Source organism: Delphinapterus leucas, chromosome 1 (assembly GCF_059928025.1).
Source record: "Delphinapterus leucas isolate spDelLeu-1000000601 "Yukka" chromosome 1, BTC_Dleu_Yukka2, whole genome shotgun sequence".
Lineage (NCBI taxonomy): Eukaryota > Metazoa > Chordata > Mammalia > Artiodactyla > Monodontidae > Delphinapterus > Delphinapterus leucas.
This window is the reverse complement of record NC_143129.1, coordinates 63,399,465-63,425,643: the sequence shown is the minus strand read 5'-3', so window position 1 is coordinate 63,425,643 and position 26,179 is coordinate 63,399,465. Positions and strand designations below refer to the sequence as shown.

General features: G+C 39.0%; 1 protein-coding gene and 1 non-coding gene across 2 annotated transcripts in view; both read left to right on the top strand.

Annotated features, from left to right (window-relative positions):
- Positions 1–16,883, top strand: part of DNM3 (dynamin 3) — a 545,828-nt gene extending 528,945 nt beyond the window's left edge. Inside the window, exons 17-20 of the mRNA XM_089911124.1 lie at positions 5,491–5,655; positions 13,485–13,711; positions 14,891–15,127; positions 15,474–16,883. Of these exons, the coding sequence (XP_089767250.1) occupies positions 5,491–5,655; positions 13,485–13,711; positions 14,891–15,127; positions 15,474–15,579 (735 nt within the window). The 3' untranslated portion in view covers positions 15,580–16,883. The remainder of the gene's footprint in view (positions 1–5,490; positions 5,656–13,484; positions 13,712–14,890; positions 15,128–15,473) is intronic.
- On the top strand, positions 13,842–13,976 carry LOC115801782 (small nucleolar RNA SNORA18). Its single transcript, XR_004022130.2, has one exon. It is a non-coding gene; the product is annotated as a small nucleolar RNA SNORA18 (small nucleolar RNA).
- Positions 16,884–26,179: the final 9,296 nt, after the last annotated feature.

Sequence of the window (26,179 nt, the reverse complement as noted above, 5' to 3'; positions counted from 1 at the left end):
AGAATCCTATTGCAATCCTATAGTTTAAACAAAGAAAAAAATACATAGTCATACACAGTATTCATACAGAAAAGAGAAAGATAGAGAATTTGCTTAAGACTGGAGTTAGAGAAAAGGGAGTATTTGCTCTCTGCAGTTACTCAGTTAAAAGAAAATTTCTACATATGTGAATTTTCCCCATTCATCTTAGACATACTGGAAGGGGAAATTACTCCTTCTTTCTTTCTAAAATCAGAAAAGAAATTAAATTTGCATTTTGAATTCTGTGAGTCCCCATCATGCCCATGGTATTATCAGAGTAGTTAAGATTTGCATGTGACTAAGTGTCTACTAGTATTTCCAAAAACTAAAGAGAATTTCTAATTGTTTTACTGGTTATCCTGGAACGTTTCTTTTTTTTTAATGTTGAGAATTAAACCGTTCAGTGTTCTCCATTCACTCCAATGCTTTGTTTATTATTTGCATCTGACTTCAGAAAGTGAATGTCAATGTCTTTTGCATATTTTTATATGCAGAAATTAAAGCAAGGCTAAATGTTAAGAATAGTGTGAAGTGGGGAGATTCAGTGTTTCTATGTGAAAATAAGAATGGTGGTATAATTTTCCTGGTGTTTCAAGTTCCTAGAGGTTCTTTTAATAAATGCTGTTTATTCTGGTTTTCTCTTTTGGCTCAATCATTTTTTTTTTTTTAACAAATATCAGTATTTAAAATGACATCTTTTTCCTAGAAACTCTTTTTACATTTATCATTTTATCTGTGAAGCTAACTTGATATATTATAGATTTTCCCCTGTTTCATAATACTTCTTGATTTTTTTATACCTAAGGAAAACCAGAAATTGGATTCACATTATATTCATCTTACACTTACTGAAAACGTGTCAGCTCTCAGAGCCTCAGTGTGCTCTTAGGTTGACAATAACAATGGTACCCACCTCCTAAGGTTGTGGTGTGGATCTTCTATGTAAAGTGCTTATCACAGTACCTAGAACACAGTAAGTGCTCAATAAATGTTCCTGGGAGAGGTAGTATGTTGATGCTGAAATGCCATCACCCCCTTCTGTTAAATACAACAGCAAAATCCCAGTATGTTTCAGATCAGAGAGACAAACTGAATTGTACTTTATCCATTATGGAGGTTTATATTGCTTTATGTAAAAGATGTTTTCATCACAAAGCTGTAGGTCATGTGTTCTCACTTATATACATAATTTCATCATCATTTTATCATCCTCACTATGATCAAGTAGTAGTGGATCCTAACTCATCAGCTTGCGGTTTCTCTCATCTCCAATTTTTGTAACAAGTAGGCACTCTTGGAGATCCTGAAATGCACTGAGCAGCTTTCTTTTTTTTTTTTTTTTTTTTTTTTTTTTTGCGGTACACGGGCCTCTCACTGTTGTGGCCTCTCCCGTTGCGGAGCACAGGCTCCAGACGCACAGGCTCAGCGGCCATGGCTCACGGGCCCAGCCGCTCCGCAGCATGTGGGATCTTCCCGGACCGAGGAACGAACCCGTGTACCCTGCATCAGCAGGCGGACTCTCAACCACTGCGCCACCAGGGAAGCTCTAGGCAGCTTTCTTGATTTAGGTAAACCCTTTTGTAGTGTCAGCTCCTCCTGCTTCTCCTCTTTCTCTGGTGCATCAAGCTCTGTTCTAGGTGCTGAGAAGGGAGAGAGAAACAAGACCCCAGAGTCTAATAGTGGAGAAGCATAAAATTAGGCTGGATAAAATAATAAACAGTAGTACAAGACACAGATGAAGTACAGTACAGGGAGCGGTGGAGGGTCTGAGGGCCATCGGGAGTTTGTCTAGAAGAGGTGATGGGGGAGCTGGGTTTTGAAAGATGAAAGAGCTTCACAGATGGGAGGAGGGGATTCCAGGCAAAGGGACTAGCTTGCAGAAAACATGATGGTATAAAAAAATACAGTTTGCCATTTTTATATGGTTGGAATTGAAAATGTTTTGTGCTCAAATTTTTCAACTTAAATTTCCATAATGTGTGTTGAGAGTCAAGTGGCTCTCTAACTCATTCCATTAATATTCAGAAAGGAAAGAAAGAAACTAACATTATTGAGCACCCACAAGACCCTTGGCTAGGTTACTTCATATGCATTATCTCACTTAACTTCCACAAGTTTTCCAGAGAAGTGTATTCCCATTTTAAAGCTGGGAAAGCTGAGTCTCAGTTACATTAAATAAGTGAGGTGTGGCCACACAACCACTACATGATAAAGCCTGAATTTGAACCTAAAGTTTTTACTTTCAAATACAATACCCTTAAAACAACATCGCAGTTACCACTGATTCTTAGAATTTGGGCTCAGCATGGAACACAATCTGCAGTGGTTTTTATGCCCTGGAAAGAAGTTTGGGAAAACAATTGGTTTTTCACTGCCATGGCTGACCTTCCCTCTATCACTTTACCACTTTATGACCTTAGCTTTTTACCTATTTATCCCAGATCCTATTGTGCTTATATTACAAATTAGTAATAAAAATAAGGAACTACCTGATTTAATTCTTTCAGTGACCAAAGACCATTTAAAAAGAAATGGTATAGGGAAACGACTGTCATTTTTGAAACTTCCAATCCTCTCTCTTGCTGTAGTAGCAGTTAGATGCCTCAGAAATGTCCTCCACAGTATGGTACTGGCACAAAAACAGAAATATAGATCAGTGGAGCAGGATAGAAAGTCAAGAGATAAACCCACACACATATGGTCACCTTATTTTTGATAAAGGAGGCAAGAATATACAGTGGAGAAAAGACAGCCTCCTCAGTGAGTGGTGCTGGGAAAACAGGACAGCTACATATAAAAGAATGAAATTAGAACACTCCCTAACACCATACACAAAAATAAACTCAAAATGGATTAAAGACCTAAATGTAAGACCAGACACTATAAAACTCTTAGAGGAGAACATAGGCAGAACACTCTGACATAAATCACAGCAAGATCCTTTTTGACCCACCTCCTAGAGAAATGGAAATAAAAACAAAAATAAACAAATAGGACCTAATGAAACTTAAAAGCTTTTGCACAGCGAAGGAAACCATAAACAAGACAAAAAGACAACCCTCAGAATGGGAGAAAATATTTGCAAATGAAGCAACTGACAAAGGATTAATCTCCAAAATTTACAAGCAGCTCATGCAGCTCAATAACAAAAAAACAAACAACCCAATCCAAAAATGGGTAGAAGACCTAAATAGACGTTTCTCCAAAGAAGATACGCAGATTGCCAACAAACAAATGAAAGAATGCTCAACATCACTAATCATTAGAGAAATGCAAATCAAAACTACAATGAGGTATCATCTCACACCAGTCAGAATGGCCATCCTCAAAAAATCTACAAACAATAAACGCTGGAGAGGGTGTGGAGAAAAGGGAACCCTTTTGCACGGTTGGTGGGAATGTAAATTGATACAGCCACTATGGAGAACAGTATGGAGTTTCCTTAAAAAACTAAAAATAGAACTACCATATGACCCAGCAGTCCCACTACTGGGCATATACCCTGAGAAAACCATAATTCAAAAAGAGTCATGTATCACAGTGTTCACTGCAGCTCTATCTACAACAGCCAGGACATGGAAGCAACCTAAGTGTCCATCATCGGTTGACTGGATAAATAAGATGTGGCACATATATACAATGGAATATTACTCAGCCATATAAAGAAACGAAATTGAGTTATTTGTAGTGAGGTGGATGGACCTAGAGTCTGTCATACAGAGTGAAGTAAGTCAGAAAGAGAAAAACAAGTATCATATATTAACACATATATGTGGAATCTAAAAAAAAAAAAAGAAATGGTTCTGAAGAACCTAGGGGCAGGACAGGAATCAAGATGCACACATAGAGAATGGACTTGAGGACACAGGGAGGGGGAAGGGTAAGCTGGGACGAAGTGAGAGAGTGGCATGGACATATATATACTACCAAATGTAAAATAGGTAGCTAGTGAGAAGCAGCCACATAGCACAGGGAGATCAGCTTGATGCTTTGTGACCACCTAGATGGGTGGGATAGGGAGGGTGGGAAGGAGACGCAAGAGGGAGGAGATATGGGGACATATGTATAAGTATAGCTGATTCACTTTGTTATAAAGCAGAAACTAACACACCATTGTAAAGCAATTATACTCTAATAAAGATGTTAAAAAAAAAAAAAGAAATGTCCTCCAGTTGTCACCCTGAAGTATGGGGCCAGACTCTCAGGATTGGAAAGTGACCACTGTGTTTTAGAGTGAGCAGATATTATTTTAATATTTTTAAGGTGTTAGAAGAGCAACAGAAGCCTTTATAAATGTTTAGAACTGGTTTCTACCTTTGTTATTGTTGATTTTTGTAGCCTACAAATATGCCTTTCACACATGCATATTGATCAAAAGTTAACGCTTATTTAAGCGATTCAGCATGGTGCTTTGCCGAGAACTGATTGGATGATTAAAAACCCGGCATATCAAAGTATGTACATTTCCAAAGAAAAGTACTTCATGTCCACATTGGAAGCAATAAATTATTTTCCCCTTTTATTTTTTGCATTCATAATTAAATCTTTCCAAAGTTAGAAAGTAGCCAGACCACTAACAATATTTGTTATCATGTTCTGGGGCTTAGATGGTTCAACCTGACTTGAAATGGAGACCATTTTTTCTAAATTGATTTCAATGCCAAGCCAATAGGTCAGTCCTTAATGATGAAGATGCCATTCCAGCCCAGCCTCTGGTGGATAAGCCAAAATTAATTAACTCAAGTTCCATAGTATAGAAAACAGATGCTTCTCTCATGTTGCAGAAATAAATGCTTTGTGTGTGGATGTGTTCTGTTTTATTCAAAGAATAACAAGTTAGAAGTTAAAACTTTAAGTTTTTCACAGTTGAGCCAGCCTTTAGTAGTGATGACAGAAGCATGAATTTATATAACAAATTCCAGCAAGAGCATGGAAAAATGAATTATCCCCTATATCTCTTATTTTGGCTCCAGGCCAGGCCTAGGAGATTTAGTTTTAAATCTGGACTGATCCAAGTGCTGATCCATTCCAGAGCAGACCTAGGAGTTCCAGAACAACACCAAGGTTATTTCTAATCTATAGGATCCCTGGAGACGCCTCCCAGAAGTGTACATCTGCATCATATGTTTGGATTCAGTTCTTTGGCCAGCTTGCAAATGGCTTAAGATTAGATTGTTCTCTGGAGGTATGTTGTTAGGTGCACTGTTTATCTGGTCATCCATCTAAACATTCGTTCAGAATTACAATACTTGCTTTTCCTCAATTGTGGCAGGCTAAAGGTAGAATAATAACTGCATGGTTCTGATCTCTTTTCAGAATTAATGGCTGTTTGAATCAAGATAAAGATGCTACCATCTAGTAGTACAACTCCAAATTCAGTAAAGAGAAGTCTTTCATATGATAATATCTGGTATTTTTCTCTTCTGAATAAATGTGAAATAATCCATGTTTGGCTTTCCTTTCTGTTAGACTGAAAATGATGAGAATGGCCAAGCAGAAAACTTTTCCATGGACCCACAGTTGGAGAGGCAAGTGGAGACCATTCGCAACCTCGTAGACTCCTACATGTCTATTATCAACAAATGTATCCGAGACCTAATTCCAAAAACGATAATGCATCTTATGATCAATAATGTAAGTGATTATAAACTGTCTCATTTTAACCTCTAACCCATCCTAGTGTGGAAATTGCTCACATTCTCTTCAGCTTCTTTGTGATATTTTCTGGATGGTCGAAATACCTATCACCTAGGCTTATCATTTTCCATTACAAGCGGTAAGTGACTGACAAGTGGAAGAGAACTTAAGAAAGAAAACATAAAACTTCTAGATACAGTACAGTGGTATTCCCTATTGGCTGTCTCCTCTAGAAGGGTGTGAATTTGCTTACAATAAAGCAGAGCAAAAATACTCTAGTCAGGGTATAAATTAGTTGCAAAGCCAGCAATAAAACCAGATACCCTGGCTCCTAGACTTTGAGATTAAAGGGAAAAGATATTTATTCTCTTCTGCATACACACACATACTGAATATGGTAATATGATTATTTTCACCTTCTAAAAACTATGGAATGCTATTTTAACATGGGAAAGGGCTTTTTGCCCTGTGCCCTTGGCTACAAAGTCAGTTACCTTTTCTTTTCTAAGGTAAAGATGAAAGAGCCACGGATCTCCAAGTGCCTGCTAGACTAGCCATCTTTTGATCTATATTGCATAGAATCTCTCCCTTTTCATGGTTATTTTTATAGCAGTCAGAAAATGATACTTAAATTACATGGTCTGGTTTGGTCCTTTTGTTAGCTACTTTGTTAAAGTGTAAATAACATCACAATTTGTTTGAGAACTTATCTTTTAGATAAGATAGGCTATAATGAGGTGTTTTATAGCAGGCTTTTCTGACTCTTGAAAAGTGAGACACCAACGATTTTATTCCTAGTTATCTTCTAAGGACACCTTCTTATTTAAATCAATGATATATTATGAGCATTTGCTTGTAACAAATAAAAATTAGATGGTAAAGTACTGAAAAGAGCCCCACACTAGAATTTAGGAGAAACCTGGATTCTGTGCTTGGCTCTGCTACAGACTCTGTTAACCTAAGACAAATCCTTATTTCTACCTATTTCCTCCATAAGTGAAATATGAATCATAGAAAAAGTACCTGGCTTAGGGATTTGTTCCACAAGATAGTATATATGGAAGTACTATGAAAAGTATAATTGTAAGAAACTAATATGGCTGCCTACTTAAGAATTGTAAATAGCCATTATCCACATATAAAGATTCCTTTCAAAATTCTAAGTATGACAATCCATTTGTTATTCATGATCTATGAGTTTCTTAATTTTAAGAAGCCCCAAACAGTCACGGGAGCAATCTTGTTTTTAACTCACTCTGTTTTTGTACACATTCCATTTATTCAAACAAGGTCAGTAGGATGCTTTGATGCATCAGCAGGTAAGCAATGTATTGCAAATATATTGGAAACTATAAATTATATACTTAAGCTTGGTCAATGGCGTGCTGTGTGACCTGAAGCAAATCATTTGGCCCCTCTGATCTGAACTCAGTCACTGCTAAAACTACACTAAGAACGCTGAACTACCCCACAGAGTTGTCAGAGAACATCATAAGTGTGACTATATGCCATTTTGAAAAATATAAAGTACTAAGCAAATAGTCTATTTTTTAAATTACCCTCTTAACTTCACTTAAATGAGTTCAGGTTGTTTTGCCCGTGGAATCCAGGCACTTGCTTATTTAAACATTTTCCTGATTAAGTATCATTTATCTTTTCACTGTTTTACTGAGAGTCATTAGTGCTGCCATCAGTTCAAACGCTGCCCTGCTCTGCACTATATTATATCATCAGCACAGGAAATAGCACTTCCTGTCTATAGCTGTGAGGAGTGGCTTGACATAAATTAGTTAAAAGGAAAAAAAAAAACCTGTTGCAGATCTAACCTACTTTCACCTTCTCAAGAAACACACACACACACACACACACACACACACACACACACACACACACACACACACACACACACACACACACACACACACACACACACACACACACACACACACACACACACACGAGGGTAATTGCCCTCACTCCTCACTGGTGTGCTCACTTGTTTCATGAAATGGCGAAAGCCCCACCTACAGGGTATTATCCGTGGAAGTAAAGTTCTGCTAATTGTCTCCAGGGAGACCTCACACAAGAGTCATGAGAAAGAAGACTTCAATTAAGATCTGATCTCCAAGGTCAAACCTTGAAGTAGAGATTAATAGGAATAAGGAGAAAGCAAAAACATTATGTAATGCTGGATTCTTATGAAGTTATGGTTATCTTTGTTTGAATTTAACTTTTCGTATCTACCAGAAAGTACTTTTACACATCTAGGATGACTGCTTTTCTTTGGGTATTATTTTATCCACTTTTTTACTATACATGTAAGAGTATATAGTTATATATATAAAATATATATATTAAATCTATATATGTAATTATGTATATGTAAAAATACAAATCCCTTTTTTTAAATGTACTCATATTCTCATGGCATTTTATTGTACAGAACGTCTGAGCCCTTTTTGTTCATTCCAGAAGAATTTGTTCATTCCTGTTGAGTACAGGAACAGAAACACAGTGAACACCCAACACTGTGTCATGCATATGTGTTGACTTTTTTTTTATTTAAAGTGAAGAGATCTTCAAGTGAGAGAATTAGTCATAGAATCACAACAAGAAAACACATACTTTGACTCCTTATTCTGAATTCCATCCACTTAACCCTGCTGTTTCTACAAATGGTTGTGGGTGAGAAAGCTAGCTGTTCCTCCAGAACCAATAAATGCCTAAAGCCGGGTCCTCTATTTGTTGACTATCACTATTGAAAATGGTGCTGTGGCCCTTCCTCTTTGAAATCGGAGTGACTACTCTGCCTTCTGAAAAAGAATATGTTTCAGCCAACTTTCATAAAGTTCAGAATTTGGTGGGCAGTTTCCTTTGAAAGTTTACATTAAGCGTTCTGCCACTCAAGTCTCCATATGGAATTGTTTAAGAAATTTAAAGCCAGCAATAAATGCCTCCCCTCGGACATACTGTAAGCCTTTGTCTATTGAAATGCAGCAGCTGTTTCATTGCTTAAACATACCAGGTAACAGCAGCGCAAAGAAATAGCAAGTTTACGACAGGCGGTTGTTCTAGACAGGCTACAGGCAAAGAAACAGAGTTTTGTTCGGTACATTAAAGAAAACACACATATAATGCCCCACAGCAAGCATATTTTGGTGGCCTCTTCTCTGTAGCTCACACCACCAGAAGTTCTCCATCAGAGAATCAAGAAAGTGGATCCAGTTTTATTCGAAAAGTATTACTGGCTAAGGGGCACACAATTCTGTGTTTGAACAGAATAGCCACCTGCTGGGTACTCATGATTTTGTGCAGTTTCCAAATGAAGAAATTGAGGCCCCAAGAGGTTTAAGTGACTCGCCCAGAGGGTTCATTTTACTTGAAGATTTAATTAGGGTTTGTTTGAATATGAGAAACAATGTTTTGTATCTTAACTAGTAAGTAATTTAAAACATTGTTCCTCATATTCAAACAAACCCAGCTAATACAAAATAGAATGTAAAGTTTTTTTATGAAACATTTTAAGAACCAAACATGAAACCTAGAGGCATTTCACACTTGGAGCCTGTGCCCCTGGACCCCTGGAGGTCCAGGTTCACTCTCCTTGGCCATTGATACTTTGGTGGAAAATTAGTAACATGTGCCCTAGTTTCAAAACTTACTGTAACTTTAATGTGTGTGAAGTAGAGTGTTATTTTAAATGTTCATTATTTGTGGGAAAAGTACATCTTAAATGCCAGAGCACTGATTTGTTTCCACGGGTCAAGAATTCTGCATCCTGCTCAAGAAACAGATCCTGACTAGGACCCAGAAGCCCCACTCTTTCTCCCCCTCCCCTATCACTCCCCACCAAGGGGAACACTCCTGCTTTCTTACACTGCAGATGAGTTCTAACTGTTCTTGAACTTTGGAATCATACAGTACGTACTTTTTTGTGCATCTATCTTCTTTTCTCGACCTTTGTGAGTCAAAGGATGTTACTTTTTTTTTTTAAAGAAGGAAAACTTCGTTGGTCTTTAGCAAAATGAAATCCCTCAGAAATGTAAAGCAGCCTTAAGCGGAAATGAGAGAATTGTGAGATCTCAAAGAATCACAAAATTCTACCCAAGTCCCTCTCTAAAACTAAACAAAATTAAACATCTCAATTAAATTTTTATGTGTGTATTCACGTGAATGAGAGTTATCACTGTCCCATTCTGTAGTTCCTCCTGTCTCAAAACAGAGATTTTAAGGAAATGGTCTCCTTAGTAAACTGAATTGTATGAAAACTCTATAAATGCCTCTCCTATTTGTGAAGGCTTTAAAATGGTTGTAGTAATAAAGACAAAGAAAGTTACAGATCCAAAAATACTGCAGGTTGCTAGAGAAGGGTTAAAGTAAGAAAGAGAGGAAAACATGTGGAACGTTTTTAATGACCTCACATTCCTTTACACTGAGCAGAACGACATGGTGCAGTAATGCCTGTTTATCTAGCCTGTAGAGTTTGAACTGGAATGAGGTTTTGTGTGTGAGAATTTTTTGGTGAACCACACAAAGATGTATAGGTTATAAGGTGTTATAATTAAAGGCATAAATATTATTTCAAATCTCGCATCCAAGTATAATTAGTTTATGTCACGTTCTGTGAGGTATTTTCTAAATGCTATCATGTAAAAGAGACCCACTTGCCCTCCAATTGTGCAGAATCCTTGGTTTAAATATTTGTACCATTGACATACAAACTGCTCAGAAAGTCCCTGAAGTGTCTGGAAACTCCCCGAAGTCCCCCACCTTTGTTCCAGTTGTAGCATTAGAAAGTGAGGCTAGCAGGAGGAGAAGAGTCTTTCTAGAAGTTTTCTTAAGTGCAAAATAAAATGTTAGCTTATGCTTTATGTTGAACTATGTCACTTGATGCCAGCACTGTTGCACTAACTTCCTACCCCTTCATACCTAACGCCAAGTTAGACTATATACTGTAAAAAGAACAGCTTTTGTTGATGGAGCACTGACTAAATGCTGGGCATCATGCTAGGCAATTTATATTCACTCTTTCACTGAATCCTTGTACCAACTCTTTTTTTTTTTTTTCCTTCCACCAGCTCTTGAGGCAGCTCCTACCTTTAACCTCATTTTACAGATCAGGAATCTGAAACTCAAAGAGATTAAATTACTTGTCCAAGAACAATAAGTGTTAGAGCTAGGACTCAAATTCAGAGCTGTCTGATTCCAAAGAATATGCCCTTAACCACTGTGCTATATTGCCATTTTCTCTCATGCTAAAATTATTCATATTATTTCAGAACATTGCCAAACCTATTGGATAGTAGGCAACTATCCAACTATCCATCTATGTTACAGTTTTAGTGTGTAACATTTTGATGTGGAAGAGTTGATTCAAGGCAGATCTTTGATCAAAATGCTGAAGCAGGCTCTTACTATTTTATTTTGTGGTTTGTTTGACAGTTGCTTCTTAATTCAGATCTGCTTTAAATCTATTCTTGGAAGAATCTTCTTTTAAATTGTGTTTAATAGATTCTAAGTGATACTCCAGGAAGATGTAAAGCTTCAAAAGAGCTTAACCCAACTGATGGTCAATGCCAGGAAACTTGTCTGGTTTTGAGTTTGGAGTTGCATCATCTCTCCAAGTGGATACACACACCTCACAGTGGAAGATTTGTGCAAGCGTGCATGACTCCTTGGGTACCTGCAGGTGTGTCTGGCAGTAAATAAATCTTCAAGGAGGGGAATGAAATATTTCTTAAGCCAAATTTACTATCTTCTCTAAATCTGACTTTCTTTGACTTCCCCTCACCCAAACCTCAATGCTTGAGGTGTCTTTGTTCCTTTCTTTGTTGCCTTTCACATCCAAACAGCACCAAGTCCTGTTGGTTTTTCCTTTATAATGTCATTTATATCTGCCCATATTTTCTATGCCACTTACTAAATTAAACCCTTATCATCTCATAAATGATCTGCAATGGCCTTCCGACAGATTTATCTCTACTACCACACTTGCAAATTATTTTCCAATCACAGCCAGATTGATTTTCCTAAAACTCTCTTTTATTATTTCACTTACTTGTTTTAAAAGCCTTCCATGGCTTCCCATTGCCAAGTGGATAAAGTTCAAGCACTTTTCCTTGACATTCAAGGCCTTGACACCTGGCCCAGGGTTATCTGGCCAAATTTACCCTCCACAGCTATCACACATAAACCTTCCCTTCCACCAGACAGTTGCCCAAATACATCTTGCGTATTAGATTGCTTCCACATTTAAATCACTCCTGGTTTACAGAATATGGGCAGAGAACACTTTTTATTTCACCACAACAAAGCTGTGATTTAGCTGAATTTTCGGATTAGTAGAATTATCTACATGGTTTGATACCTTTAAAAAATAGTGAAGCTATGTGTTTGAGAGTCTTGTCATCTCTGAGTTACAGATGTAACTACAACCCAGGAATTTTGAGCATCTGACAGGTGTTCTGTTGTCTGCTTGAATTAGTAACAATTAAATATACTGGACTTTGGCCTTTCTTAGAGCCAGTGACTCTAGATAAGCACTAGCTTTCTCATTTAACAGAGAAACTGAAAAATCCAAATTGCTTTATTTTTCTAGGCTTAAGTTAATTGTCATACATGTGCACCACACTAAAATAATGATGCTTAAACATAAATTATCTTTTCTAAGCACTCAAAGTGAGGCAAGGGGGTTAATGGAAAGAGCACTGGACTTCAAGTCAGAAAATTTGGGGTTCAACTTAATGTTGTGTGACTTTGGGCAAGTTACTTAAACTCTCTGAAGTCCATTCAGTTCCTTCATCTGTAAAATTTGGATAATAATATACATTTCATAAGTATGCAGTGAGAATTTAAATCAGATAACTTGTAAAGGCACATTGGATTTCATTGATTCTCACATTCACTTTTTTCACATTTAACATTTCTAACATGAAGATGCATGTTACACTCAATGACATCTTGGCATTCTGTTGTAGTTTAGTTGATGGTGTTTTTTCTTTCTTAGTGGCACATAAAAGACTGGTGTGTCTTAAAATCAGTGGTGTCTTAGACTTGATGGAATATAATGATTGGTTCTCTCTCTCTCAGGGCTACACAATATATGCATCCTCTCCATTCTCATCCTGCCACAAAATGCCCCTCCCCTAAGACTCATACGAATTTTTCTTATTTTAGTTTGTTTTCATATATCTGTTAACTATGGAACCTTATGTCAGTCCTCATCACTGTTAAGCTCTAGAAAGCAGAGAATATATCACTTTTTTTTGGTAAATCAACTTGCATAATTATATACGATTCTGTATTTAATAAATACTTATTGGTGCTAATTCCACTTTTGAAACAACACTGAAACCTGGGGTCTTAATAGTATTCCAGTGATTTTGGTAAAAGCTAGGTAAAGGGCTGGGAATACCAAGGAAGGAATAACTTGTATTATTACATAGGTTTGTGTGTGTCATTGTTTCCTGTTGAAAATACCACTGCTTACCTCCTGGTACCTTCCCTTGTCTATATATAAGCCAAGCAGCCTCAGATAACATTGCAGAAATGCTTGTACAGCCAACAGGCCCTGTTCTGGCAATGGTGAGGTTTGGCCCTCTTTTCAACTAATCTATGTTTTTCTTTACTGTCAACAGCCATAAAACTGAGAGGAAAACTATTATTGGCATTGGGAGGATAATGAAGAAAATAAGCGTAAATAGATGCACAATGCATCCCTTTTCCCAGAGTGGACTTTTGTGGCCTTTGTCCACAGGCTATGAACCAGTTTATCATTCAGTCACTCATTCATTCCCATTTTTTACTTTTCTGTGGTGACCTGGCAGGTTAAAGATTTCATAAATTCTGAGCTCCTAGCACAGTTATATTCTTCAGAGGACCAAAATACTCTGATGGAGGAATCTGCAGAACAGGCTCAGCGCCGGGATGAGATGCTTCGAATGTACCAGGCCCTTAAAGAAGCCCTCGTGGTCATCGGTGACATCAACACAGCCACGACGTTCACGCCCGCACCGCCGCCAGTGGACGACTCCTGGATCCAGCATTCCCGCAGGTAGGAAGATGGCTGCACATCACTGGAGGCCTCCCGGCTTGTCCAGTGTCATTTTCTGAATGTGCTTCCCTAAACCAGTATGAACCTAAAGAAAAAAGAGGAAACAAGATATTTAAGTCCAGGAGCGAGAGAGAAGGTCAGATGATCCCAACCGCTTTCAAAATCAAGCACAAAATCATTGGAAACGCCTCATAGATTAACTGTGTGGTTTCCTTTACTTATAGAACTACTTGTTAGATCTGTGGGAAAGAATTACAAGACAGAGCTGCCAAGTAAACTATGAAAAACCTAACAAACTTTTCATCTTAGGTATTGGCATATCCCAATGATCTGTACTGTTCTAGGGTGTGATGGCTTAGGAGTGAATATGATTTGAACCTAGTACATTTTTAGAGTGTGTCAAATTCAGAACCGGGCAGATCCATCTCCTGACCCTAAACATGGTCCTAAAGTAAATCGCTTGAGGAAATTGGATCCTAAAGATTACAGGTGGGGAATTTTGAAGTGTGTCCATATTTCACTGGAGATAAAAGAAGCCTAACTAAAAGAATTGTGGGCTGACTTACATGATAACATCTTTTTGAAAGGGCTATTTTATCTTGAAGATTATGAGTTTGGAGGAACTAAGGTGATTGGCAGTGGAAAGAATCAGAACATGTGAAATTCCTTAAAAATTTATTGACTTAAATAACTGTGTTACACATAATTAAAAAAAAACTTTACACTTAAAAAAAAAATCAAGCACAATATATCCTTACATTGGAACGGTATACAGCCATTAAAAAGAGTAAGTTCTTTAAGTAGTGGAATGAAAACAGGCTAGTTAATGTGAAACTTAAAAAAAAAAAAGTTAAGTTGTAGAACATTGTGTACAAAAAAGCAATGTGTATATATATATATATATATAGAGAGAGAGAGAGAGAGAGAGAGAAGATATTGTAGAATATAGTTAAAAAGGATACCCAGGAAAAGATGTTGGTTGTCTCCACAGAGCAAGGGGGGAGAGGAGGGAAACTTTCTTTTCACTATTTACCCTTCTATTACCGTTTAACATCCCTAACACGTGTCTGAGTTAGTCAGAAAATACTTTTTAAAAAGCAGTCAGTTATAAAATATTTTTTAAGGATGAATTCCAACGGAGAGGAGGATGGGCAAACTGCTGTCGGTCTCTGCCCCCAGGTCCCCGCCTCCAAGCCCCACCACCCAGCGGAGACCAACGCTGAGCGCGCCCCTCCCGCGGCCCACGTCCGGCCGCGGGCCCGCACCCGCCATCCCCTCCCCGGGACCCCACTCGGCAGCGCCTCCAGTGCCCTTCCGGCCTGGCCCATTGCCTCCTTTCCCCAACAGCGGCGACTCGTTCGGGGCGCCTCCACAGGTTCCGTCTCGGCCCACCAGGGCCCCTCCGAGCGTCCCAAGGTGAGTGTTCTGCGCGAGGCCGAAAGCAGGGCCATGCTCATCGGTTCTCTTCTCATAGCCTGACAGACAAAATTGATTTGGAAAAGAAAATGGTAAAGATACTGTGATACACGTTTTCAGCTTTCCCTCCGGGAGGGGGATCATGGGAAGATTGCTGAGCCTGTGACACCATTTAGAAACCAGTATATGGCCTAAACCTCTCCTTTCTCAACTGGCACAAACTAAATGGGACCAAAGAAACCTGGGTCCAGATGAATGACGATTTGGCAGCTGGTTGTAGAATTTGACGGAGACCTTTGAAATGAAAGAGTCGTGGCTGGGTTGCTGCAAGCTGTGTGCTCCCTAGGTCACAAGAGCATCACCAGCTAAGGCCTGGCCTTCTCTATTACCAGAGGAATTCTAGAAAACCACTGACTTCAAGGAATATTATCCATCTGCCCTCTGAACTTTGACCCTTAAACCCAATATTATTAACTTTAATGTAGGCTGAGTAAAAATCTGGCTGGTTAATCTGTGATTGTTTTTTAAAAAGCTATGCATAGAAATTTTAATACAGACATATAATTGCTGTGTGCAGTCATTGATCACATATAAGATAGAACATTGTACATTTGAATAATACATTTGGCATTTGTAAGCAGATTGTCAGGCTTAACTGTGAAACAGAATAGCTAATAAATAAGTAGAACTTGAAATATGTATACATATAGTTGAAGCTATATTCTAACCTTCATACATTTATGGTCAATATACTAATTAGAGATTTTGAAAATAGAGGGAATTAGGGTTTTTTCCCTCAACATCAGAAATTTAAAAATGAAAGAAAATAGCCCATACAGAAAGTTAGTTTTTTAGAAGTTCAATTCAGAGGGTTAAAATATTTGTATACTCCATGAAGAAAAACCTTACTATGCAGGTACCATAAAAAGAGAAGTGAGTTCTGCCCACCCATGAAGCCTGAGTCACCTCACCCTCTGATTTCAGTACTTACATTTATTTTGATCTTCAGGCTGTTGGGTATAATGAAGAGAAGAAGGGGCATCTTAACCCACTAAACAAAGGGAAGTGTAGGGGGAATAGAAGGAGATGTGCAATCAGAAGACCTGGTTTGCCACAGGCCTTGGGCCACTCATTTAACTGAGCCAGGAGTTCCTCATCTATGAAATAAAGATATAACAAGGATGTGGCCCAAATCATATGAGACAAGGTATTTGAAAGAGTCTCACAAACTGTAAAGCACTGTGGTTGTTATTGCCATCATGATTTTGGTCCCTATCAAAGAGGATATATGTACTCTCAAACCTATGTATTTTTTTTTTCTAACCTCAATAGGTTTGGCTTATAATTTATTTGGAACTGAGCTGAATTTCTGGTAATAACAGTAACAACAGGTAGTATTTATTGAGCTCTCAATGTATGCTAGGCACTGTCCTAAGAGCTTTGCAGGTACATTTTTGTTTAATGCTCACAACAACCCCATGAGATAGGTTATTATCTATTTTACAGACGAGGCACAGAGGTTAAGCAACTTGCCCAAGGCTGCTCAGCCAGGCCTGAATCGAGCTGGGCTTTAATCCCAAGCAGTCTCCTAACCATGTCGGGGTTTCTCCACCTCAACACTACTGACATTTTTGTTGTGGACATTGTGCTATGCGTTTTAGGATGTTCAGCAGCATCCTGGCATCTACCTAGTGGATGTCGGCTGCACTCCCTCAGTTGTGACCACTAAGAATGTCTCCAGACATTGCCACTGGGGGCTGGGAGAGAGGCGGAGGGGTGGGGTGGGGGGATGAGGGGAGAGGTTAGGGTTAGGGTTGAGAAGGCTTGAGGACCCTCCCCTGGAGAACCACTGCACTGCAGTATTCAAAAGACTGTCCCTTCCATGTAAACAAGCATAAAGGTCAGCATTGAGCCTCACCACACACAAGATTAAATTATTGTTTTAGGAAACTTAAAACTGACTGGGAAAGGGTCTGCAGTTGTGCCAAGAAGGTGTGGAGGCCATTGGCGGGGCGGGGTGGGGGGGTGTTAAGCGTGGGAAGACGGGAGTCCCATACAGGAGCCTTAAAGTGGGCTATTTTGTCTGTTTAGCTATAAGAAGGAACTAGAGCAACCTGGTGGCGCCTGTCTTCGAGAATGAAAGTGCATGTCTTTGCCTGCTCGCTTGGCTGCTTTACCTCTGGGTTTCAGATAAGCTGGCTTGCCAATACCCTTCAGAGATAACTGTTGAATGCTAAATTGATTTGTTAAGCCAGGTGGAGTCGCCCTTGGTATTTCCCAGCTCACACACATACAAGGTAGGCAGCAGGAATCGGGCTCTGGAGCCTCTGCTGGAGAAGGGAAACTGCCAGGTTTCAGGCACCTGCTTTGGGGAATTTACAGGACAACAGCGTGTTATTCAAAATTTCTGGAGTATTCTCAGGTTAGAGCCAGACTTAACTTGATCTGACCTTGCAAAGAGTCTCAAAAGTAAAACAGAAATGAGGGTTCAGAGTAAAAGAGGAAAATTGGTGGTTTTTGCTGAGCCTTCCAGTTTCAGCGCCAGTTCAGCGCACTGGGAGGGAAATCCTTGGGGGGACGAGGGGGGGTTCACCTGAGAGAGAGCAAGAAAGACTTTGTTAGGATCCTTATGCCTATTAAAATTTAGCTTTAGATGGAGAATTCTGACCACGTAAAGTCTGTTTTTAATAAAAGCCAGGGCAGGAATCCTACCAAATGCAAGCCAGAAATAGGGTTTAAGATTTCAAAAAAAGAAAGAGAGAAAAGGAAAGAGAGACAAAGATAGAAAGAAAGAAAGAAAAAGTTGAGGGAAGCTCTTGTTGAAACTTCACCTTGTTCTATTTATTTATATACTCTCTTTTCCCTCCATGACTTGCCTCCATTTTCTCTATTAAAAACTAAAATAACTCGAAATGCCATTATCCATCATCTCCAGAAAAACAACCCTTAGGTTTCCGAGAAGGAAGTTTAATTTTTTCTCCAGTTTTTTGCTTTCTTAAAGGCACTTTCTCCCCTTTTATCTGAAACCAGAAACTCATAACGTGACAAGACAGCACAAGCAGTGTCCTGCCGGCTCCCTGCTGGGCTTTAATATTACAAAGGCAAAAACTGAACTTTTAGAGGCAAAAGATTCTGCCACTCAGCGTGTGCCTGTGCACAGTTTTCTTCTGGATAATTTGTGATTTCATTAGCAAGTTGTGATCTTCACTTTTAAGAGCGTAGATTTATCGTAACCCTATTCAGATGTAATGAAAGCACCTGCAATTGTACAGAAACCATGAGTGTTCTGCTTTTAAAAAAAAAAAATGATGATTTTTCTATCTTTCCATTCCAATGTAAAGGACGAGGAAGGAGAGAGGCTGGTGGAGTGGTTTTTGGCCCAGTTTTTCTCAGCTGCTCAAGCTGCTCTGGTTTATGTGCACGGAGATTTTCAGTGAGGGCTAGAAATATTGCAAACTACATGCCTGTTTTAATTAACTCCTCCTGAACTAGGGGAGCATCTCTATCCCAAAGAGCCTCACCAGCATGTATGCTTCTGCCACTAGAAAGTTAACTACGCAAATCTGATTTGTGGAACATTCTCTGTTGCCCGAATGTTTGGTGTGTCCCCTCCCCTCTCACCTCTATCAACTTCTCTGAAGCGGCTGAAACCCAGTTGGAAAATCCCAGCTAGTCGTGTCCTTGTTGAGCAACATGATCTTAAACAGACATCAGTACCTCTTTAGGGGCCCTATTCTCTTACTTGAAGATCCTAATCTTCACCAAACACTAACTTTAGGGCTGATGTAGCTATTTTCGGTTACAGCTTCTTAAAATTAGCTAATTGGGAATCACAGCCTTTGACATTAACAGAACAAATTAACTGAATCAGAGTGTGTTTTTCCTGGCAACAGCCGACTCTGGCATTATTTCACTCATTTGTCTTCTCCCCTTTCCTTGGACTAGGCTATTTTGCAACGGTCAAAAGGGGATAAGGGTAGGAGGAAGGGTCTCTAACCAAGGAAAAGCAAACTTCATTTACCTCATCATCCAGTCTTCTATTTAAAAAAAAAATTTTTTTTGAAAAATAGAAGTCCTTTCTTTTAACCACCCCTGTCACCAAGTCTGATGGTGTCTTTTAAAAATGACAAAAGTGAATCAGAGGAAAGGACTTAGCTTTTACTCCAGCTCATTCACATGACAGAAACACAGCATGGAAACCAAGAAATGCTCCACAGAAAGACTCTCTGGTGAGGCCCATGGTGAAACTGGGGTCCCTGCACTGCAGAGACAGCCCTGGAATAGCATCAAGATTATCCCAGGGCCTCCCACTTATGCTCCTTCCATGACTTACAAAGTTTCCCTGACTTTACATGCACACTTTGAGAGTCTCATCACAGCCCCACATTCTCAGTAATTTACTACTCAACCAACCATGGCAAAAGGTACATCAGTTTCTCTACATGAAGAGACAATCCATGCACTCATGTTCTTTTTTTTACAGAGGTAAAAGCCATTTGGTTCTCTACAGTTTAGCTTAATCTGGTTTTAAATGTTTGACCCTGATGCTCTTCTGTACCATATCTCTTTTACTTATTTTATATGTTGATTTAATTGACAGTTAACACAGAATCCCTTTCACCTAGAGATAAGGTCTCCCTGTTTTGTTTTCAGCCAGTCCCCTGAATTTTGAGTAAGAGCAAACCCATGATTCTTATGAGTGTGTCTTTGCATCCCTAATATCAAGGTTTGGTGCCATGAAGGACGAAGCTGCCGAGCCTTGAAGTTGTGGGCTCAGGGTTCACGGACAGTTAAGCGACTTGTGGGACTAGCCTGTCTGACTCCCCAGCAGTCATGTACTGGAAACACCCTGACTTACTTCCTCCTCAACAGCCCTCTAAGAGTACGACTTCTTTTAGCAGCTGAGTGTCTTTGGACAAGTGATGAATTCATCTTGTGATTTCTGATTTCAGCCATGAGCTTTCTATTTTCCTCGACATCCTTCTCCTTTAAAGAACAAACAAATAAAAATATGATTAGGTGTTCTGATTTTTCAGGGAACAGTTTTTATATTTAGCAACTGGATTTAAAAGTCAAGCAAGGATTTTTACAAAGTATAATTGCTGAGAATAGAAACAGCTTTGAGGCGTTCTTTCTGACTCTTAGTATTTAAGGCATCTCATGAGGCTACTATGTAACAAAATTAGTTACAGAAATCCCAAATGTAATTAATAATTTGTTGCAGGTTTAACATGAGTTGTCACGATGCTTAACATATTGTAATGAAAATGGGAATTTGGCCACAAGCTGCTCACTAAAGAAAAGCGTCCAATTTAATCTGAGCCCCACAATTAGATATTTCATCAAAATCATTCAAATGCCACAGTGATTCTGGTTGTAATATAATAATTCACTGAAGTGAATCAATGGTTAATGTCAAAGGTTTTCATTCTTCAGGTCTTGGTTTCATTCTGGTTCAAGTGGAAGTAAAATTAGCCTGGTGGTTTCCTTCTTGGGTATAGCAAACTTGAGTCTACTTTACACAAACATCTGCGTCCCGCCACAGTCCAGAATGACTGGCAGTCTGTTTAGGCAAGGCCCGGGAATTTGGGAGCTTTGCAGATGTGTCAAGGTAGATTTCAGATTGCCTTTCAGTTTTCAATGTGCCCCTTATCTTACTTTTCCAAACTTCTGATGGTGCAGGAGGGTACAAGAAAACGGAAAATAAGAAAGGATCTGCATGAGGCAAAGTACAAACAGCAGAAATGCAGACAGGCGGCAGGGCAGTAAATATAACAATATAGCATATACCATACCAGCCCCGTGCTAACTGGCATTGAGTTAAGGGAACAACTGCTTCCATGTCCCACGACCAAGAATAGCAAATAGCTCTGTCATTGTTCTCGTTTGGCACTCTAAATTGCTAAGCTTCAACAGTGTAGGGAAAGCCTTTCTGAGTTTCAGGGTACCTAATCCTGCCCCTGGTTTCACCTGATTGAGGAAGACAGCCAAGACGGGAGTCTGACACAAGAGCCACTGACCAGTGAAAAACGCACAGCCAATAATTGTTATTCTTCCTGCAGCCACTCAGCAGCAAACTGTCACCAGTTGGAATCTGCTGAATGTTCCTATATATAAGTTGATGTCAGCTTGGAGAGAAGAATTCTACCCAGCGTAAGCAGACCCACAGTCTTGTAGACTCACACAAGCTAGTACTTCTGTTTCATCACTGCCCTCTTTTGTCTCCCTCACTGTCAGAAAAGAATGATTTTACAGGGAAAATCTTCATTTTCAGGCAGTTGTGGTCAGATGGCATGCTTTTCAATGACTTGAGAGATTCATGGCACAACATGATCCATGGCTCTTTCACCTCTAAATTTTATATAAGCAGCAAACTCCAAGAATGAGCTGCTGGACGCCTCTTCCTCCCTCTGACTTATCAGCTACGAGGAGAAATTAGAAGTGAAATTTAGCTTACTGGAGCTGCTTTAGCCGATAGCCAGGAAATTAAACATGAAAATGTAAATGCTGCATCTTTCTCTCAGAATGTGCTTTACATGCCTCCCTCCAGCAGAATGAGAAAGGAGTTGAGGATTTAACTGAGGGTTTGACGGCTTTTGTTTGCTTGTCATAACTTTACTGCTGCTTAAACATAGAATTTTTAAATGCCCAACGTTAAAACCTTTAGCTTACTCTAGCCAACATATTGTAACCATTGTCTAGGGGAACCTCTGAATCTAAACACATATTTACACCCTTTAGTTGCCAAATGAAATCCACCTGGCTTACCCAATGCTGTTTCCCAAAGAATATTACACTTTTGGTCTGGCCAGTATTTTTAAATGCAGGGGACCGGGGGGTGGGGTTGGCGGGGTGTTGGAAATGCATTGGGTTTGCAAGAATCTGCATGTGTACTGATGCCACATTACCGGTATTTAGGTGAAGTTTAGATCATATGGCAACTCTGACCAGAAATAGAATTCCTACAGAGGGCAAAGTCCAAAGCCACAAGGAACTGAGGCAGCCTTATCATGGCACAGTACTTTCTTTTCTTTCTGGCTACTTTTCAGGCGTCAGAGCCACATGATAGGCAAACCTGCAAATAACAAGTGCTCTAATTTCTGAAATTAGTTTTTAACCATTCCCATGAACACCAGGAAATGTCCACTCCTGTTTTCCAGTCAAAATTATCTGCTCACATGAATTCTAGAAAGAACACATTCCATCCAAGGATCAGGAAAAAAATCCCTAATCAAAATGGCAAATAGCAAAATTCTCAATCATTCATGGTCAATGACAAGGCCAGGCCTTCTTGATTTTAATTGCTCAGACACGTGGAGAATTCCAAATCTTTGTGACATCAGCATTTTCCCCCATTGGGATTAGTTTAAACACTGAAAAACAGGATAATACTGTTCTTGCTGCTATTATGGGAACCCAGTAAATATGCAAGTTAATATAAAATTTAGAAATATGCTTCATCCCTTTCCTATTTTTTTTTGTTTGTTTTGTTTTGTTTTTTGTAGAAAGGCTAATGAACCAACTGAGACAGAGAATCAGCTAAAGACTAGATAACCACCAACTAGATATACCACCACAAGTGAATCCCCAAGCTTCTATGGCAGTGTCGAAAACCAAGAGAAAGGAGACCTCAGGTGGCTTTGAATATGATTTGGAAAATAATCATATTTTACAATCAAATATGCCAGTTGCCTCCACCATGTAAATACTACCTGTATTAGGTTTCAGATTTTCATGATCAGCCTTATCTAAATTTCAGTGAATTTTGCATTCATCTAGAATGAGACTTTTTATGAGAGTAGGAGACAGGAAAGCCTTTTCAAAGGTATTTTGCAGCCCAAGAACCTAAAATGGAATTATTCCACTTGGGAATGGATAATTATGTAAGATATATTCTGTACCACGTGTATTTTTTTAACTTTGTATTAGGATTACTCTCAAAGCCAGTTTTAAAAGTGAATGAAGTTTTTCCCTCAAATAAATCTCCTCCTAGTCTCGTGTTCAAGGGTCTCCGCCAGAAAGTCTGCACACTGCTTTGCCTTTAGACCACCATTCATGGAGGAAAGCTATAAAAACTGAGGAAAACGCCTACTTATTTTTAAAACAACTAGAATTTCTTCTTGCTTCTTAGTAGTATTGGAAAATATTTTAATAACTAAAATAATAAAACTTCATGTGAGGCCAATTCTACATTAATTATTGCCTCTTGGGGTGGAAAATTAAGGAAACATTAGTAAATGTGTTAACTAGAGAAACCACTGTGCTAATTTCCCTGCACGTATCTCGGTCTAAGGTCACAATAAAATCCATACTGTACATAGCCCTTAAAAGAAAGCAAACTCACAGTTTTAGCTCTAACAATAGTAGTATCAGAATACTCAGGACTGAAATTAATGGACCATAAAAATCCCTGTGATTCATCAGTAGAATTTGATTAACCTACTTAAATGCTCTACAGTTCAGTTTAGGGATCTGTAATGAGGGTTGTTGATATGATTGCTTGATTTGTTTTAATATTTCAAACACTCTACCCCATTACCATCTTAATACTCGAAAACTAATGAGTATTTGAAAACTCATTTTAAAGCACCGTATCTTTGAATAAACATGTTGAAATCGTGTTTCTTGCTTTTGCTTAAAACTTTGGTGTGTGATTGATGCCACCTTGTAGATTTCCCTCTTTTTTTTACTGTACTCGCCTCCTTCAACCCGGGACCTTTTCTATTTGATATATAGTGTTTATCCAGTCTTCTAGGTGTGTGAACAACACATGGGGCACTCATACCAATGACCATTGTTACTGTGTTGTTCCCTTCCCTGTAGAGCAAGAAGTCTCAGCAAAATATTCTTGAGGGTCCCAAGGAATCTTTGCAATTTACAAATACTTTCACAGTCTCCGGAGACTCTTCAGGTTTCTGTCAAAATGATGTCATTTTTATCATTAGAGTTAACTTTTCTATTTTTGTCTATAGATTTCATACCACTTATTAAAGTGCATTTTGAGGTACAAAAATTTGAAGCTAGAATAAGGAAGGTAGCACTGACCGTTGTCTCCAGTCCAGAAAGCAATGTTAAATCGGAAAGGCAAGGTTTTAGGACATTTCTTTTTACTGCATTCTCATTGCACTCCTGCTCTGTACCCCAGTCCTTCTGATTCCCCTTGTCTGTCCGTTGGGCCCTACACCCAGTTATACAGGACAGTCTTCCTTTGGTTACTTCTGTCTGACACCTGCCTTCTAGCTGTGTTTGGCAGGCCAGCAGGATGAGGTAATAATCAGAAGAAAATGTTCTGGTTCTTTGGCCTCATCCATGTACAACATTATTCAAAACAGTTTTCTGTGAGTGAGAATAGAGTTGCTTTGAGGTCCCTTGGTCTAACATTCTGTGGTGATGTGGAGGAACAAAACTGTAAACTTTTTTGATCCCTTCTAGAATAGTGGAAATATAAATTACACCTGCCTTTGTCCATCCTCTCAGTGATGTTTACAGACAGATATATGTAGAAATGAGAGCCTTTCATTTGTAAACATTCTGGCTTTACTCTCTCCAAGTCCAGCCATCTTCTTAAGCACAGCTCCCATGGTCGTTACAGTCGTGTTTTCCTAAAAGCATATTTTGTGAACTATTTCTCCAAGATGATGGCAGTTTTTGTAAGACAGATGCCTAAAAGACATATGGTTTTCATAGATTTTTCCGTCTAGACTAGCTTTATTTAGTGACTTTTGGTCTGAATTGGTCCAGTTAAATTTTCTGTAGGAGCCTGTATAAAATTTTTAAACGTGGGCATACCACTAAGGTGTAAAACAAAAAGTTTGACTTCTTGTTGGCGAGCGATTAAAAGGGATTGGTTGAAACTTTCCTTCAGGTTAAGTAATTCTGATCATACTGTACGCCCACTCGTCTATTCCTCTCCCACAGCACTGTCCAAAATGGAAAGGCTTACCCTAAAAATCCGGTAACTGTTAAATTCATATACTTCTCACTGTTTTCCTGAGTAAATTCTTTGTATTCCAGTTGATGTATGTGAATGTGTTAGAAAGCTCTAATTCTTTCTGCAGACTCTTTACATGGCCCAGGGGACATATGATTCCTTGCCCTTTTAGCACCAGTTTTTACAAACACAGCATTTCCCTCATTTTAAAAAAACACCCAACAAGCCACTGAGTAAAGGAGACGAACATACAGGAGTTTTCGTAGTGCCTTCAAACACCAATGAAAAATTTCATTCTAAAATGCGGTTTTTGAGCCGGCATCAAAGACTCATTTAGCAACAATATGACACTTCAAGAGAAAAAGAATAACTTCTAGACTTGCCCAGAAAGCAGCCTTTTGCTCCCTCTTTTGTAAGAGCTAACACCGCAGATCCGTTCCCAGTTTAACTGCATCAGGACGAGGAGACTCGTGGAAGGGAGAAAATGTGGGCCGTTCTGTCTCCACCAGTATCATCACTTGGCTTCGCACTAAGCATTTAATTGGACTCGGTCACATATTTGTTCACTGACATGGCAGCTTGCAAGGCACACCGCCTCTCTGTTTTTCTGTTTGCTTTCAACTTTTTTGTTTTTAAAATTTGAACTCTAAGGCATGTTAGAGCTCCTCCTGCTGGAATTTTTTTTTTTTTAATCACTGGGATTCTAATTAGTAAACAGTAACTCGTCTCCATTTTCTCCACTCTGACTGATACGAGTGACCGGAAAAATACCACATGGTGCATTTAAAACTGGCCTTTTAATTCACCGGGTATCACAGGTCAGGCAGAAATGAAACGCTGGCACAACGTAAATCTTCTGTAAGTCTTCAAATTCCCTGTGCTCAGTTTTTTCTTGTTGTTGTTCTTACAAAAATAAGAGGAATTGGAAAGTTAACTTTTGCATCAGTATTCCTAATTACATATTTACCCTCTTTGAGATAAGGCCCCACGTCAGATATCATGCCCGAAAGCTTCTTGCTCTCTATCAGAAAGGGGCAAAAGGTCTTTTCCACCTTTCCAAAGCAGAAATGAATTTTACACTTTCTTTTAGAGATCCAGTGTTGCCTTTTCCCTCCCCATCC